Source organism: Pterocles gutturalis, unplaced genomic scaffold (assembly GCF_000699245.1).
Source record: "Pterocles gutturalis isolate BGI_N339 unplaced genomic scaffold, ASM69924v1 scaffold2805, whole genome shotgun sequence".
In the NCBI taxonomy this organism is placed as follows: Eukaryota; Metazoa; Chordata; class Aves; order Pterocliformes; family Pteroclidae; genus Pterocles; species Pterocles gutturalis.
Genome location: NW_010140435.1, coordinates 124,712 through 142,240, shown reverse-complemented (window position 1 = coordinate 142,240; position 17,529 = coordinate 124,712). Strand labels below are relative to the sequence as shown.

The window sequence follows — 17,529 nt, the reverse complement described above, 5'->3', positions numbered from 1 at the left end:
CAACAAAGAAAACAGAAAACAAAAGAACCCTTTTCCCCTTCCAAGGAAATTCAAAACCAACGGAGACATTTTCTCTCGCCCCCTCCACGACTGCAGACATTTGACTGCTGTGGGAATTCAGCTGTGCAGAAGCACCAGCAGCTGACCTGCTCCCACAGACAGGAGACATTTTTGAAAAGTCCACAGTTGCCACACTGTGGTCTCTGCAATACTGCAGCACTCCTCTGTGCTCACCAGTAAAAATCATAAACATTACCCAGCAGTGATAGAGAAATTGCTCAGAAATGTGGACTTTCTGTATAGCAACTAATAATGCGTAGAGAGAAACATCCTCCAGGCTCACAGTCAGGAAAAAGGTTTATGCGGTTTTATTCTCTTAACTCCTAAGAAAACTGCAACTATCCCAAACTTCAGGATGCCCACAATTTGTTTCTCTCTCATGATTCACACATTCCTTTGAACTCCCCTTCTCACCTCAGCACAGCTTCTCCCAGCATCAGACAGGCAGGGTACAAAAATCTCAGTTGCACCTATGTGAATTTCTCCTGCTCTGTGAATAAGCACAGACACAGGGCTCTTGGGAGGTCAGCTGGATACTTTAAACAAGCACCAGTCACTAAAATGAGGGTGGCCATAGGAATTATGTTTTTCCTCGTGTTAAGTAACGCAGAGCCTTAATGCATTTCAGCACTATGTTCTAAGCAAGAACATCTATTCTGTTAAAAATAAAACAATATGGTAGGACACAGAATGCACATTAAAATATTTATCTTCTAGTATGAGTCCACCATGGAGGCAACATGCTGTTTGTTTAAAAAAAAAAAGATTAAAAAAAAAATATTAAATAGGAATAAATAATCTAAAATAAAATATTTGTAACTGCTGACTCTTTTTACGTATCAACCTACAACATACCTTCGGTCATTTACCTATCCCCTTGCCAATCTAGTATCTGCTAGAACCTTCTACTAAATTCCTAAAAATCTCTGGCTGCTTTATTCATGATTTAAAATACATAAATAAAGCTAGACAGAAAGAAAACCTTGATGCCTTTTTGATGTAATTTGATTCAAATAGCTATAGTGAGCATGGAATTTAACTTCTAGATGAGCTGAAGTCTTCCCACCTGTATTGAAAACAGCAACAAAAATAAAATCCAACTGTTGTTGTTCACATAAAGGATCCTGATCAGTTCCATTAATTTTGTACCTGAGTAAGGTGAGATTGGATGTGTTCATTCAGAGCTATGTGCAGGTTTCATGTGTTAAACTGTTCCCCTTCACTTGCACTCTCTTCCTTTTAACTAAAAGTAATATTGATAGAGAAGGATGCCAAACAGTTTGCAGACAGTTAAGATCTTGCTGGTTTGCTGTGCTTAAGGTCATCTCCATAGAAAGGAATTGATATGAAAAAAAGAAGGGGAAAATAAGGAGCATCTTTATGTCATATACACTGTGTAAAGGGGAAATTCCAGAGCAGAAATTGGCCATTCGAAGTTCAGAGCAAGGAACAAGCAGTTTGTACTGCTGTTACTGTTTTGGCTGATGCTGTCTAAATCAGTATCAACAGAAAAAATATTTTACTGTATCAGATGCTCCTTTAGAGGAAGGATATTCTGTATGAGAAAGGCAGATGATACAAATTCCGAAACAATTTTATCAATCAGGATTTGGGGCTTAGTATTTCTGAAACAAATCTAGATAACAACATAACATATTCTGAAAATTTGATAAATATAAGCTGCTGAGAGGCTGCAATCCTTACAAAGAAATGTGTTTACAACTATATGTTTTTTTCAGCCTGCCACTGGATTGTTTATGACTTAAAGAACAAACAAACAAACAAAAGTCAAGGTTTTGCAACAAACAAGCGTAAGTACCAGTGAGTAGTGAACACCGTTGCTCGCTTAGCTATCAGCTGAGCTAAAAGTAGCAAAAGTCTCTGGAGATTATATGTTTGGATCACGGCAACAGTTAACAATTGTACACATTAAAGAGAGGGTGAAATGATAAATGCACCTAGTTCTGCAAACTAGTTAGGCACATGCTTCACTCCTACTGCAGCAGATTAAAGTGTTCGTGTTTTTCAAAAGATCAGGATGTTACACTTCATAGGAGGTCAGAAGTGCCGACTCCTACCTGTCCTTGAATCGAGACTTTCAGTTGAAAATTCTTGACCAGGTCAACAAGAGCAATGCATTCTGCCTGCAACTATCCTTGACGCAGACCACTGTAAGGACCTCACAACTGGTCCAAGTAAAGTGGCTTTGAACAGGCTTCCAAACACAAGCAGATGATGGTCCAAATGTCGATAAAATATCTGGGACCTGTTGCTTATTGGACAAAAAAAATCTCCCCTTAAAAAGAAGTCATGCTTTTCATATACTGAGTAGCTGCACTTACCTTTTTTTGCACTAGAAGCAAAATAAATCTCTCTATAAATGTACGTGATTGGAAACCCAGCAGAATACCTGGGGGATGTCCCCCACAGCATACAGCAGGGTTCTCCTTTAGTCCAGAACAACGCACATTACAGGAGCGTACCTCAAAGATGAGGGGTGCTACTTCAGAATAGTCTAGTAGGTAGCACATGTCAAAGCACCAGAAACGTGCAGCAATAACAACATGCCAGAGTGGCTGATGTCCTGAGGCACTAAGCACCATAGCTAATACCACCTAGCTAGTACAAACAACAGTATCACATGCCTTGTGGTATCTCTTTGCTTAATTATTCCAGCTTGAAGCCTAGAGGGGGGAAAAGTGAAACTGCCTTGTTTTGTTTCTCTGTAGGTTTTATTTCTTTGGCTTGTAAAATGTCAGAGTATGGCTATAATGAGAAATTAACACACTTTAAGGGTCTAACCACATTTAGTGTTTAGTCTTGCGTATCTGAAAGCTCTGATGCTCCTGCTGCTGCAGTTACAGGCTCAGAGGATTCACAGCAATAGCAAAGCTTGAAACGTCTGCTGCAATGAATCAGTGCAGGCTTAGGTTCTCCAACAGACCACCACTTTCACATAAACCATCGCACAGATGGAGGGGTTTGTCCCAGTTATGTTTGAACTTCCTGCCGTACTTCATCACTTAACTGTCATGACAAAGCCACAACAGCGGCTTCCTGACTGCACCACAAGTATGTGCTGGCCACAGCAACCTGGCGGGCACTGCTAGAGGTAACCAAACATTCTTCCTCCCTGCACCCCCAGTTCCGCCCCCCCCCCAGACCGTGGCTATTTTGCTAAGGAGAGAGTTTTTAATGCAGTATCCTGCAAAAATGTCCTTCACCAGCTGAAATGTTCAAGAGATTTAAAAAAAAAATAAAAATCAATATAAACAGCATTGAGCTTAAACGTTCTCCTATAGTATTTCTAACCCCCTATTACCTTACAGGCACACAGAGCTTAGTGAGGTGAATGGCCTATTGACAACGGGAAAAACCAGGCTAGTGCATAGGCATTTTTATAAATGAGCACAAATAAAACAGACAGCAGAAATGGTGAAAAATTAAATATAATTCTTTAGAATGCCTGCGGTGCCACTAATCCAAAATGTGAGTAGTAACGCAAATAAAGGAATTTTAGATCCCGTTCTTCCTCCCATTTAAAATAAGTGTACTTTAAAGGTATAATGCATTCAGCAAGGTCTACATATTCAGAATTTTTCCCCTTTTATTTTTACCTACATATGCTATATATCTGAATGCTGCCTAATTCACGGATGCAAATAAGTAAAATAATCTGGAAAAGATGAGGCTATAGAATAAAATGCAGTTTAAGTTGAGAATGTCTTTAATTCAAAGAGCTGCAATGCTGGGACACTGCAGTGTCTCCCAGCAACATCTCCTGGCTTATAAGACACATTGAGACCATTTTTCCCAGCAGAAAAAGACCTGCAGCTCCCACTGGTTTCAGCCTGACTGGTAGATCAGTACATTCATGAATTTGGACTATTGCTTTTGACAAAGTCATTGGAGTTTTGTCAACAACTCCACACGAAAAGATTTAGGTCTTCCGATACAAAATGACCACCAAGAACCAATAGTGGCTGTATCAGAGACTACATTTTACAGGAATAAAATAATTTGTATTTACTCCAAAGCTGTACTATTATTTCACATGTATATTTGGTGCTGTTGCTGAAAACAAAGAGGAGAGGATAGCTTCCATTTGATATCTAAAGTGGAAGGCTACAAACCTACTTCTGTGATTTTAAATCATGAAGCTAGTGCAAATGTATAAGAGCAAGACAACGTTTTCCATTAGTTTTTCCAAAAAAAGGCAAAAAGCACAACTACTTATTTCTGACAATTAAGCAGCTTACACAGTCTTTGTTCTACTGATGCTTAAAAATGCAGTTTTCAATTATTTATACTGTAGTTCAACACCTAAAGTATGAAGTCAGTGTTCTGCAGCATAAATAACCGTTACTGAAGGATTTAATGTATTTATAATAGTGTTTCTCTTAGGAACTACCAGTTGGCAGGGTGTACAGGCTTGGATTCTGCCATATTCTGTAATGCACTATCATCCATTAACACTCTGGTCAGCCAATAACATTACACTAAACTTGTCATATACACAGGTTATCAGAGGTAGTATTTTTTTCCCCGTAGAAATGCTGACCTCATTTAAGAACAGTTGGGAAATCAGAACATTGTCCATGCCCAAGGCATTGACATGCCAGCAGCTGGAGCAGGTTAAAAAATTGCCATATGAGCACACATCAGTCAGAGTTCCACAATTTCACTGAGGGTGGGTTTAATTTAAGCTTCTGAGCCCTGTTTGAAGCAGCTGGGAGGACTCACCCCTCCTGGTCCACCAGCTTGGTTGTAGGGGCAGTTGCTTTCAGCAGGGCAGCAAGACAATGCTAGGATTCTAAACTTTTCCAGTCATTTGCAAAGTGAACATGCATCAGTGGTCTGCACGTCTCAGGTGCTTTTGGAAATGTTACCCAGATTCAAACTAAGACAGGGAAGTAGGTCCAGAGGCAGCACTCACACAGAAATTAAACTGAAATCAAGCACTACGGTAAAGGACAAAAAAAGATATTTACATAAAAAATTCAAAAATTCTACACCAAGATCCTTCTGGGTTTAAAAGTGGCCAGCAACAAAAAAATATAGATGGGGCATATCTAGTCCAATCACAGTCCTTTCTGTCTCTCCTGTTTCTCTTCTTAATCAGTCAGTGTGAAGTAGGCTTTTATCTATACCGCAGTAACTGTCTGAACAGAGACAATGTTGACTTCCTCTACAGGTTGCTTTATCCAAGTGTTTTAACACTGTTCTGGAAGAGCTTTCTGTAAGAGAGGAGCTGTAGATCAAGTTTCATTCCAGTTAGCTACTTAATCAATACAAACAGGACTAGAACTTAACATAGAACTCCCAGGAGACTGTAATAATCACCCACAATTACTTACGAAAGCCAATCAATGACCAAGAGGTTTTATGTGTCATTTATATACCTTAAATCAAACTTCTGAAATTAAACGTTGATTCCTAACATGATTAGATGCTGCAGCACTAAGCAAAACAATACACGAGCAAGTACTGCCTCAAGGACTGACTGCAAGGGCGACCGAGGATGGAGCCAGGAGAGCACAAGCAGCCCTGAAACGCACCAGCAAGGGGAGATGCAACAGTTGAGGTGAGACAGTAGATACAGGAACAGGTATAAAAACAGTGAAACAAGCACCTACAGCTATCTTTTCCTCCTGTTCCTTCAGTGAAACAGGCTACCATCCAGTGGCCAAAGGAAAGATAAAGACAGTAGAAGGCAAGGTTCCCAGACCTGGATCTCAGCTGTGGGAGGAAAAGGGAAGAGAAAGAGAGAGGAAGAAATTTTATTTCATTATTTCTTCCTTGTTTCTCACTGTGGGAAAATGTGCAGAAACTGGAAGTTTACCATTTCTGTCAAGTTTATCACGCAAAATACATTATCATGAATGATTAACAAACTCACACTTTCTGTCAAAATGTCACAAGTCCCTCTGTAGCTTTGTTCTGCTATCACTATTACATATTTACTACTTTTTTTTTCTTTTTTAGTATCTACATAACATAGCTGAATAACTGCAGGCAGTGAGATCACAGTTCAAAAAAAGTTGGAAACATGCACAAGAGGCTATTCATTGTGCCACTTTTACTATTCTGAAGTCCATACTGTGAACAGTGGTTCATGGTTTGTAAGAGTAGCAAGCTGGAGAAGCACTTGCAAACCATACAAGCTTGTTTACTCATTTATTTGTTTGCACTGAATCATCACGTTCCTCAGTGTAAAATCTGTGGGACGCAAGAAAAACCACGAGGGGGGAATTCTGTTTCCCAAACAGCTCTTCCAAGCACCATGCCCTACCAAGAGGGTGGAGATCACGAAAGGGGTCTGGGCTTACACCTCTTGATGTCCACTCCTGAGAAGCAGACGCTTGGCCAGCTGGGTGGAGAGCCCCTCCATACCAATGGAGCTCACTCCCTCTGGTGGCTTCACTCAGTCTCGCTTTATCAGCATCCACAACAGGGTACAAGGAATAATGAAAACAGGCATATTTTTTGTTTGCTTGTTTTAAGTCATATATTAAAGTATTGCTTTTTTTCCCCCCTGTAGTCCTGAGATGGCATTAAGTTTTGGTGGGTCTATGCAATTATCTTGGAGATGTTTGGCAAAGTTCATCATAGCATGCAGTTACAAAAGCAAATTAGTTTTTCCAGGTGATGCAGTGGCATTATGGACCCAGAAAGCTATTAGAATAAGTATGAATAATAATTAAGAATAATAATATCTGCTTCACTTGTGAAAGTCTTGTTATGACATTAAAAAAAAAAATTTGTCTGCCCAGACCTAGCCACATTTTCCTTGGAGCAGGAGGTGAAGAGGAGGTTGGTTTTCTTTGCATGCACTCGTTTTTGCAAAGAGCAGGGCTGATGTTTTGCTGTTGCTGCCTTTGTCTTCATTTCACTGTTCTGCCTTGAGATTTTTTATTTTTTTTATCCTGTCTAGCAGGTTACTGAGAAGCCTGGGCAATATGTTCCCATGTCCATATGTTGAAATCAAAACAAAAAATACACAGTCAAAGCAAAGACACCATGAATATTTCCCATTTCTAATACATGGTTCATCTGTCATCAAAGAGAAAAGAGTATGATGGTACTTTATCACATCATATGACAGAACCAAAACATTTAACGTTAAAAACTCGAACACCAAAAAAGAGGCATGGGCATCTTAACCACCATAGACTTTATTTTTCTTAAGGTTAGACTGGGACTAAGATTGAATCTCATAGCTAGTATACCTGAATGGTGGATAAGTTTGCCAGGTACAACAATATGAATAAGTGCTGTTACTTAGACATCTGAAAATATTTGGCTGCAAAAGCCTAAGACAGTGAAACTGTGTGACGTGGGGTTGTAGTCAATATTTTTTCTCAAGGTAAAGTGAAACCCATGAACATACTTGACTAAACATGTCAGCTGTGAACAAATGAAAATGGCGGCACTGAAGGATTAGCTAATAGCTCTATGATTCATATTTAAGAGTGAATAAAAGAATTTAGGGGAAAACTCAGAAATACGGATAAGAGGAAACCACACAAAAGGCCCAGGGATCAGTCTCAAAAAGAAGGGACAGCTGACATGTAAACCTGAATCTGGTTGCTGATACCCAAAGGCATAGGCAAGATGAAAGCTGTATTTGAAAAACCTGGTTTTGCAAGAGAAAAATGGGCAATAAGGGTAGAGATAGGAGTGCAAGAAATAATTAGACACAGAGTACAGCCTATGTCACTTCTCCCCAAAACTGGCACCTCTGCTTAAACATTACATATTCCCATCACACATTTATGAGCATTAAAAAGTGTATGAAGTAGAAAAGTCTGGCACCACAGGCAGCAGGGAAAAACTGTACACTTGCAATTAAAAATCTCTATATTTCTAATTGATTTTATGATAGATAAAGTCAGATGTGACATAAGAAGACTAGTCTCCAGAAACACAGGATAACCAATATATAATGATCACCTGTAGCAATACTCACTACTGCTTATTCATTTCATCTTCCTTGCCTTGACTTGTCAAGTCCCTGATACAAAACTATGTAAGGCAGATAGTTTCTTTTGTTCCAGTCTTACTTTCTGCCTTATCACATTGTTCCTAAGACACCACTTTACCTTTAAAACATGTACGAAATTGAAATCATGTCAGATTCTGTTACTGTCCTAGAGCCAACATTTTAATACCATGCTATTAGTTCTATATTTAATACTAAAATGGTAGCAGTACCTCTTCCGCAAAGTTAGTTTTCTTGTCAAGCATTTCTCGTAATGTCTGAAGAATTTTAATGCAGAGCTTTTCTTCTTTCTCCATTAGCTTCTTTGTGTGATTAATCAACCTTAAAGTAAAATATTAAACCTTAAAGAGCATTGTACATTGTTGCTAAGCCATACTACAATTCTGTTATGCAAAAATTGCCTGTCACTATATTTTTCCTCAAGGAAAGGAAATAAAAGTAGACAAGAGAAATCATAATTTAAAAGGAAATGGGACTTTCAAGGTATTGTGAGCTTTGTGTCAATTTGCATATCTTACTGCCCATACAGAAGGCAGAATTCTACATCCGCTTTTTATGAGTGCTTCCAGATTAAGATCCAAACTTGCTATGTCATCCTTTCTTTATTTAAAGGTAATCATGTATTTATTTTAACCTTTATGTAAAGGTAACCAGTGTTCACCACGCATCTTGTGAACTTTAAAAACTACAACCTTTATACCTTCCAACCTCAATGACAGTTATATTTATTATATAATTAGCAAATAGCATCTAGCCAAAAGGATCCCCAAAAACTTTACATGGAAGCATTCAGAAATGCAGATATTTGGATGGAACAAAACCATTGTTTACATTCATGCAACAACTTTACATTTCTGACTCCAACTAAGACTGTGATGGGAGTTGGGGTTCTAGTCAACTTAAGCCAATACCAGAAGAAGCCTTTCTGTCTCTTTGCAGAGCAGGTCCTTGCACCTCACTGCTGGAGAAATGTTTGTGAAAACAGAAGGGAGGAGGAAATCTGAAGGCCTTGGAGAGGTTTTTTTTTCTGTCAGTACCAGTACTGGGTTATGGTGGGTAGAACAGTGTTCATCAAATTATGGCCTAGGATCAACCTCCAGTACAGGCACTGTGGCCGCCGATTTACACTCAAAGATGGCATTGTTAATGGTCCTAAATCACAAACAGTTGCCAAAAACAGGCTTGGGAGGGATGCCACTGCATCATCTAGACCAGCACTCTGTAACCCAACAGAGATCACTACTAAGTTAGTGCACTAATGCCATCCTGGTCTCAGTGGAGTTACCGTGCAGGACTCTGCTACTGTCATCTTCACCAGTTTTATGAGTTCTGAGACCAAAACAATGCAGCTCTTGGGTCTGCAGTACTAACTATATTTTTTAAGCACTACATCTTTATCTCAGAATTACTGCGTAGCTCTGCAAAGCATTCCTTTGCCATGGAAGTTAATTGAATAAAACAGAAAATTGTTTATTGCATTACATGGGCCACGTCCAGCAGCTCTGGACTTGGTTTGATGCCGACTTTGAACAGGAGCTTGGACAGAGGAGATGGGATGGGACAAGCTCAAAATTTAGCTTAATTTTTCCAAACATATATTGTTATAACACTACCTCTGCAGAATATGCAAAAAGTCAAGGAATCAGGAGAGTTGCCAAATGCATTCATTTCCCCGAAGCTACCTCTGTTTAAATTATAGTTTCTGAAGGGCAGGGAGGGCATCTCACTGGAGGACTAATGAAAAAATTGCAAGACTTTATTCCAGTGTACAGACTGCAAATAAAACATCAAATAATTCAAGACCAGGTAGGGGTGCCAGTGAAATTTATTTTTAAAAGAGCTGTTGGCAGTTTAGAATAAAAAGATTTGTTTGCTTACCAAAAGAAAATCTAGCCCTGAGCACCCCACCCTGCCTCACTATGAATTCTTGAAAATTCTACCACAAAAAGTCTAAGTTTCTGCTGTAGATTTGGAGAAACTTAATAGCAAAAGTAGCCCATTAAGAAAACCTGCCTGAGCCTGCCACAATTTTAACAACCTACTAACATTCAATTTCTAGGCAGACAAGGCAAGCAACGCCTCTTCTCTACTCCTCTCCAGACTCCTAAACTGCTGAGAAACATAAAACATGTAGCAAAAGATCTCAGTTTAAGCTTTCCGTATGAACTCAGACACCTACATGCTTATGTCACTATTAAAAATCAGAGGTAAGCACTCATGAAAATTTTAACTCCCTGCCATCTTTTCCAAAGAAGCAAATAGGCCTCTCCTTACACTACTTACTTGGACATGAAAGCACTGCATCGTATTCTGGCATCGCTCCCCTCAGGAAAAAGAAGTTCTGGACTATGCAAGACATCAACCAGCACCGAGAATTCAGCTTGCATCATGGGAGTGAACTGCTGCTCCAAGGAGGACACTACATCCTAAGGAAGAAAGAAGAATGTCTTTGATAACATTCATAACTACAAGAGAACTAGAACATCACGGTGGAGTAGCGCAATACTGTGTGATGGGCTACTTGACCCATTTCTGATGGCCAGCTGCAGGAGGGACAGCAAAGCAACCTCATACCTTTCTTCATGCCACTCCTCAAGCAGGGCAAGGCGGGAAGGTGCCCATTACTATCTACCTTGCTGTTCTCTTTCAAATTTCTTCTCTGCAGTAATGCCCACAGTTGGCAACAGTCCAGATGATGGTGTGCTGAAAGAACACTGCTTGTCATATATGGTGTTAGCAACACCTGAGATGTTGCTTCCTCGGTAGCTAGGGCTCCTCCATTTGTCTAAGTCCTGCTGTTTTCTTAGTTCATAAATTCCTGATGTCATTTAACTACTACATACACAAGGTGATCTCCACGTTACAGGTACTCTCCAGTGACACAACCTGACACCGTGGCTCCTATAACCCCTAGTACCACCCCTGCAGCCAAAACAGGATGTGTGACCATTGAAAGGTAGAACACATACTTCCCCACAGATCACTTCAGGGAAAAAAAAACATACTTCCTTCCCCTCTCTACTGATTTCTATAGGAGCCGAATGTTGGCTTCACTTTGAACAGACACCAGAGAAGAGCTGAGCCCTCTGCTCCGTGCCACCTAGAAACGCAAAGGTCACTATAATCCAGCACTAAAAATGCAGAGTCTATCTCTGATGTTTTCTGCATCTGGCACATATTAGATAAATGCACTACCACAACTACTGCCCAAGCCATTTGCTGTTTTGGTACCTGTAGTTTTTCTATTATATTCCTGTAATCCCAGGCAGGCCCACCAAGAGCTTCTTTAAAACGAGGTCCGCTGCGGGCTGACATTCTCCACCCCATGGCTGCCCTCTGCACCATGTTAGAGTGACTCTTCATGAACAAGGTGTTGACCTGGCTGTCCAAATCCACTGGAATTGCAATCCCACGGTTCTTTGCTTTAAAAGGAAGGAAAAAGAAGACATTTACAGAGGCAAAAATTTGAAAATCTTATGAAGAACATGGCATGCAAAATCCTGATACTCTTGAAGTTAAGGGGCAGGGGGATCTCACTTCAAGAGGTTTTAAAAATAAGGATCAAAACCTCAGCTGGTAGAAATCTGCTGTAATATAGTTAAAGAAAGCAAGCTGTACTACTTTAAATGAGATGAGGGTCATTTCCAGTATATATTGTCATAGGTACAGACATTTTATTTTTAAAACAGAATAATTTTTTTTACTAACTTTAAAAAAAACCGATCCAGAGATATTAATAAGAGTAACAAAAAGAGGATGCATTATTATTTCAACAGGTAGTTTTACTCTATTCAGAAGTAAATTTAAAACCTCTTCTTTCTAGTGGACATATGAACATTTGGCCATTTTATCCCAAGTGCAATTTGTTGCTTTTCTGCACATTTCTCTTGTGAAGACCTTGAAAAACCAAGTGCATACAAATTAATTTTGAATAAGACTGTCTCTCTTCTCTCTCCCTTTGTTTTCCTATACAGCTAGTGTTGTTAACCCATGGGGTTCCTGGATACCACTGCAATATAACAGATAGTTAATAAACATATGACAATTTAACCAATAGTTAGAAAAAAAATTGGGCAATAGTTAACAAATAAACAAGAGATCGACGCAGCAATACCTCTGTTTGAAAGATTAAGTAACATCCCAGTGATTAGGCTTTGTATTCTATGTAATTTCACTTAATGTCCATGGCACAGTTTATGTTTAATAAAAACTTGGAAGTAAAATAGAGAAGGAGTTCTAGTTAATTCGTAATAATGACTAATAATAACTAATTTTTCCATTTTCCTTATTGAAACAAGGTGGATTTTTAAAAGCATTTGCCCATATTACAGTTCTGCACAGCATTTCTCTGAGGCATTTCCCCACCACTCTGCACTAACATGCACGCTTTCTGCAGTAGCAGAAGGCATAAAACATATTCCACCCCTCCCTCCCAGTTCTTAAAACATGTACAACTTTAAGTCCTGAACTTGTGAAGTCAACAGATGCCCTTCTTTGCTAAACAGCCTATGCATCAAGCCCCACAGGGGTATGTGTAAGCAGAGAGCAGCCATACAGCTCTAATGAATGAAGGCTCGTGTGCTGCCAAGCACAGTGAGTCACAGATCCCAGGAACAAACTTCCTTTTCCCCCAAATACTATATTGTAATGGCAGCATTCATTACAAACCTAAATTTGGCTGTGGCACCTCAACCTCCAATCTCACAGACTACAGCAAAAGTGCTCTGTCATGCGTGTCCTCATCCCTGTAATAGCTCCCGTGGGTGCAGGGCACCCTCTTCTCACTGCAAGGGTGTATCCTGATGCAGGACCAGGACCTCCACCTGCAGATTAGGCTGTTTAACTGGGATGGAAGAGAGATCTCTTATTCTGCTTCTGTTAGGCACCTTCTTTTAAATAGTCTGCCATAGGGAATTAAAAAAAAAAATTCTTAGGTCAAGATGGGAAGACACATTTCCCCACAGCTGTATATGAATCATCAGCAGCAGATGTACAGCAGTTTCCACACTGGCAATTGACTTTTCCTATCCACTCTCCATTTGTTTTGAAGGCAAGGTTCCTGATTATCATGAGGAAAATACCATGTATGGCTGGCCATTATTTCTAATGATTATTTTTCCATATTATTTGACTGGGTTATTTTTCAAAACACATTTGCCCTGTTGCTGCTTACTTTATTACAGAAGTCCATTATCAGATTGCCAGTGTGGGTAGGGTGCTGCAGCCTATTAATCCAATTTATTGTGTCCTGATGTCAATCACTGGAATGTTATTGGACAATGCTCACTACTCAGTTAAGTGGTATGTATGCAGAATCCTGATATATCCAAGCATAAATTTAGCAATGAGGAGCATGCTGTTCAGAGGAAAACCCAGACTTCTGCAGTCCTATAGATGCCATTTGACGTTAACAACTTCCATCAGTGTCTGAGGAGCAGTCAAGGACTATGTTCAAAGAGTTGTTCAAAGAGTTGCAGCTAATTAAAACTATCACAAAGAAAAACAGAGAGCGAGAAAAAAAATACTCCTTTGTTTTGAACAGTTCTTATATGTATAATTCCATTTGTAATTAAGATTTGTATTGGTTGTCAAAGGGCACTGTTGAAGTCTAAGCTATAAACAAAGCCTTTGTCTTCTGATTTCTTTGCAGCTTGTAGAAAGTTTATCTTTCATTTGTTTCACATTTCATTATTTAAAACAACATGAAAGATATTTTTACATTTTGGAAAGCTGATGAACAAATGTGAACATAAATATTTATTTTTAATTTAGGTGTTGTAGGCTGCTTTCCTCTTCAAAATGTGTCAATCTCCCTTAAAGTACGAACATGAAATATTTAAAAGCATATTTATTTTTGTTCCACTTAGAAAAACTTTTGGATGACACTCAAACTTGCAGAGCAGGGTTAGAGCTGGTAGATGAAGGATCCAGGAGGGGGTAAAATTCTGTCTTTCATCTGACTAGTGAACTTGGGGAAAAAAGCATGCTACGTGGCTGTATGTAAACTGTTACCATAGATATGAAGCAGGATACTTACCAGGATGGACTAGAACATGTCTTCAGCTAAGGTAAATTCTGCCTTGCAGTGGAGGGCATAATGCAGGCTCATATACTGCCCAGTTCCAACCTAGGGCACCCTGCACAGAGCTAATTACACCCTGAATACACTACACTGTTTTGCAAATATTAGAGGAAATGCAATTTGCTGAGAAATCCTTTGCACAACTAACTCTCAATCTGCTGCTCACAATTATGGTATCAGCAATAGCTACAGGTGAGCCAAGACAAGCAAGCAACGGTACACCTGCAAATAGCAAGCATCACAGTGCCGCAGATTCAGCCAGTAAAACTGTAAAATGTTCTGCTCTGTGTTGGATGGTTCTCTGTGTATCCAGTGCATCAGCAGTTTTCCTCTCCTTTACTGTTTAAACTATGAAAAAGTACTCTCAGATGGGCAACATTAATGTTGAGAATCAAGTAGCTAAAAAATCAAGCTGTTCTTTAGGAGTGAGCTGGACTCAACCGACGGCCCAAGAGCATAGCCCAGCTGCTAACAGAAGGGCTGAAATGGGCTGTCCAGGATGTATTTTGTTAAATTACCTGCATGTAGGTCTCTTCACAGAAGCACAGAAATTGGAAGTAAAAGAACCTATTTCAGGAATGCTTGCTGAAGCACTGTCTTTTCACTGTACTGCCTACCTGGGTCTTAGGATCAATTTACTACTAAGGATTTCCAGGAAGTGGCCCTTGCCTGTAATTTTCCATGGAAGACCAGTCTTCAGAGTAATGTACCTTGCCACAAGGAAGCTTGCCGTTCTCCTTTCACCTAGTGCTCCCTAATTTTAAATTTCACTCCATTAGCTCTGTAGTATATACAAAATATAACAGTATTTAGTGGCTTCACAGCTATTTAGTAGACATTGCACTCCTCTAAACCATCCCTGGTGTTGGGTTTTCCGGGGGACACGCAGGCATTTCACCCCTTGGAGTGCCTCAAGGAGGAGCGTGACGGGTAATCTGGGTCACAAAAAAAGCCACTTCTGTACCTGGCTGCGAGTGCTTTACTCTCCTTGTTGTTTACACCCCTCTGGTAGTTGCAGACAGCTATATCATGTTCTCCCACACTTCCCAGTTGTCACTTAACGGAGCGATGCACATTTAGTTCAATTAATTTTGCTCCATAAATCAGTCCCTCCAGCTCCTTAATCATTTACTGACTGCTTAACAAATGCATTTGGATGGAGAGACACTAATGCTAGCAACAGCAAGACTTTTTAAAGGAAAAGCTTTGTGTAGACAAGACACAAGCCTGCCAATCTTGTATGCTTCACTTGGATGTTTTTCTCCAACAGAAAAACTACGCTAAAATATTTATCAGTCTGTAAAAAGATCATCATTGAATTTTTCTTGCAATTAGGGAAACACAAACAGTTAAAATAGAATAAAATATGTGCTTCATCTGAAATGTATTCTTCTTGCTGTCAGAAAAGTAACAACAGGATAATTATTTTATTTGAACTAAAAATTGAAAATGAAGGTCTAGCTTTTTCTAAAATGGAAAAAAGATTTTAAAACTCAAATGAGAAGTGAAATAAAGTATTTTCAGGGTTGAAAAAATGTTATAAGAAAGTTCACCTATATGGACATTAAAATATGTACAATAATTTCAAAGAAGCAATGAAATGTAACCTAGATTTTATGTTTAATGTTTCCTGTTTGTTATTTGTCAAGGAAAGGGAAAGGGCTTTAGTGGACATAAAAGCATGGTAAAGGAGAGTTTTTTGGATTCTGTACAAAGGGATATTGGTGAGCTGAAATCAGGGAATAAATACTAAACTGGAAAGGACTTCACCACTCCTTCAGACCATCTGCTCTCTGTTACAGACAACCTACGTTCTTTAATACCTTTTGAAAAATGTATTGAGCCTCTGTTTAAAATGAAGCTAGCTTTTCTGCCATCCCTCCTCCCTGCATTTTCTCTTGGCCGGTTGACCAAGGACATCCTTACAAAGTTGGTTCCAAACCTCTGATTTATAATCTAAATTTATGTAGGTTATTTACAACCTAGTGTAATTTATGTCCAGTTGGTTTTGAGGCAGCACTGTCCTTTGGCTTAAATGTCTCTTCTTCGTGACTTTTTTTCTTCCCTAAGTACTTTTAAACAGCAACAACACAGGCTTTTGTTTTGCTACACAAAACACATGGGGCTCCTGTAGTCTCTTCTTGTAATACAGTTCTCCTTTCCCCCAGCCATCACAGTAGTACTTCCTCTGTACCTGTTCCAGTTTTGAACTTATGAAATCGCAATCTTACAGGACTTGCCTCCAATTTTGTAGGATGAAAACAAGGATTCTCCTTTTGCTTCTCCTGCACAGCATCCTAAATTGTAATCCGATAATGACTAATGTAATTTGGCTTGCTAACAGATTTTCTTTTTAAAGGATCTGCCAAGAGAAATAGTCTAACAAAATGCACGTTCCTATCTGCCACTGTTTGGCAGATCTGGGAATCTGTTGGGCAGAATCTGGGAAATTACACTTATTTTGTTCTTGGTGGTAATAGCTCAGTCATGCACATGCTACATCCTTGGGATACACACACAGTATGAGAGAGAAGATGCAATTTGTAAAAACATAAGAGAGAAAGCTAATAGATACTGCAGAGACAAGAGCATAATACAACTAGATTTAATCTTGTAACAGAAAAGAAAACTGATGCTCACAGTGAAGATATAAGAATTACCACTTAAGAAGCAAAGACGGTTCTTTGCATGGGTCCTGAAAGACTGGTCAGCCCTGGGAGAAATACCCTGCTCCAATACAATTTAAGATAGAAAATCCAGATCTTTAGTCATGAGGACAGCTGATATTCCCCAATTTTATCATATGGAAAAACAGTAGATGGTTTAAAATCAAACTTTAGAGACTGGCCTCCACCCTTCTCAATCTTGCAAAGATTATAAAGGTAGGAACTGAAAGTCCTTTGATAATGAAATAATTTGAAATAAGTTAAACTGTTAGATGTCTTAGTTCCTCTGTTTTCACAAAGATCAGGGGACCTTTTAAACATTTTTCATTTGTAGCTATTTTACCAGTGAGATAGAAGCTGTTTTGATCATTCATTTTTTTGGACTATATTTTCAAGGAAAAGCTCAGTCCTATGTAATAAGAGCAATAAAAGCAAAATGTAATAAAAGCAAAAGTGATACATGTATAATGTGTTCATTCTCATTACTGTGATAATCTGCTTCAGAAATCCATATGAGCAAGGCACATTAATATACAGACATTATTTCATAAGTGTTTCTATTCGTGCCAGGTAGCCAAATGTTTACTGGGCAATAAAAACCTGATTGACATTGGTATCTTTGTGTTCCAAGTCTTCTGGAGCCACAGAGGGGTCTGCTGAAGAAGACAAACAAGCCTCTAAGCTTCTTGCTGAACTGGAGGCAGACAACTGCCTGGAGA

At 39.2% G+C, this 17,529-nt stretch overlaps 1 protein-coding gene across 1 annotated transcript in view; it reads right to left on the bottom strand.

Annotated features, from left to right (window-relative positions):
• Positions 1–8,274: 8,274 nt before the first annotated feature.
• Positions 8,275–17,529, bottom strand: part of LOC104469213 (inositol 1,4,5-trisphosphate receptor type 2) — a gene marked incomplete at its 3' end in the record, with an annotated part of 96,894 nt that continues 87,639 nt past the window's right edge. The window contains exons 31-33 of the mRNA XM_010083642.1: positions 11,294–11,484; positions 10,346–10,488; positions 8,275–8,383 (exon numbers count right to left, since the gene is read on the bottom strand). Coding sequence (XP_010081944.1) covers positions 8,275–8,383; positions 10,346–10,488; positions 11,294–11,484 — 443 coding nt within the window. The remainder of the gene's footprint in view (positions 8,384–10,345; positions 10,489–11,293; positions 11,485–17,529) is intronic.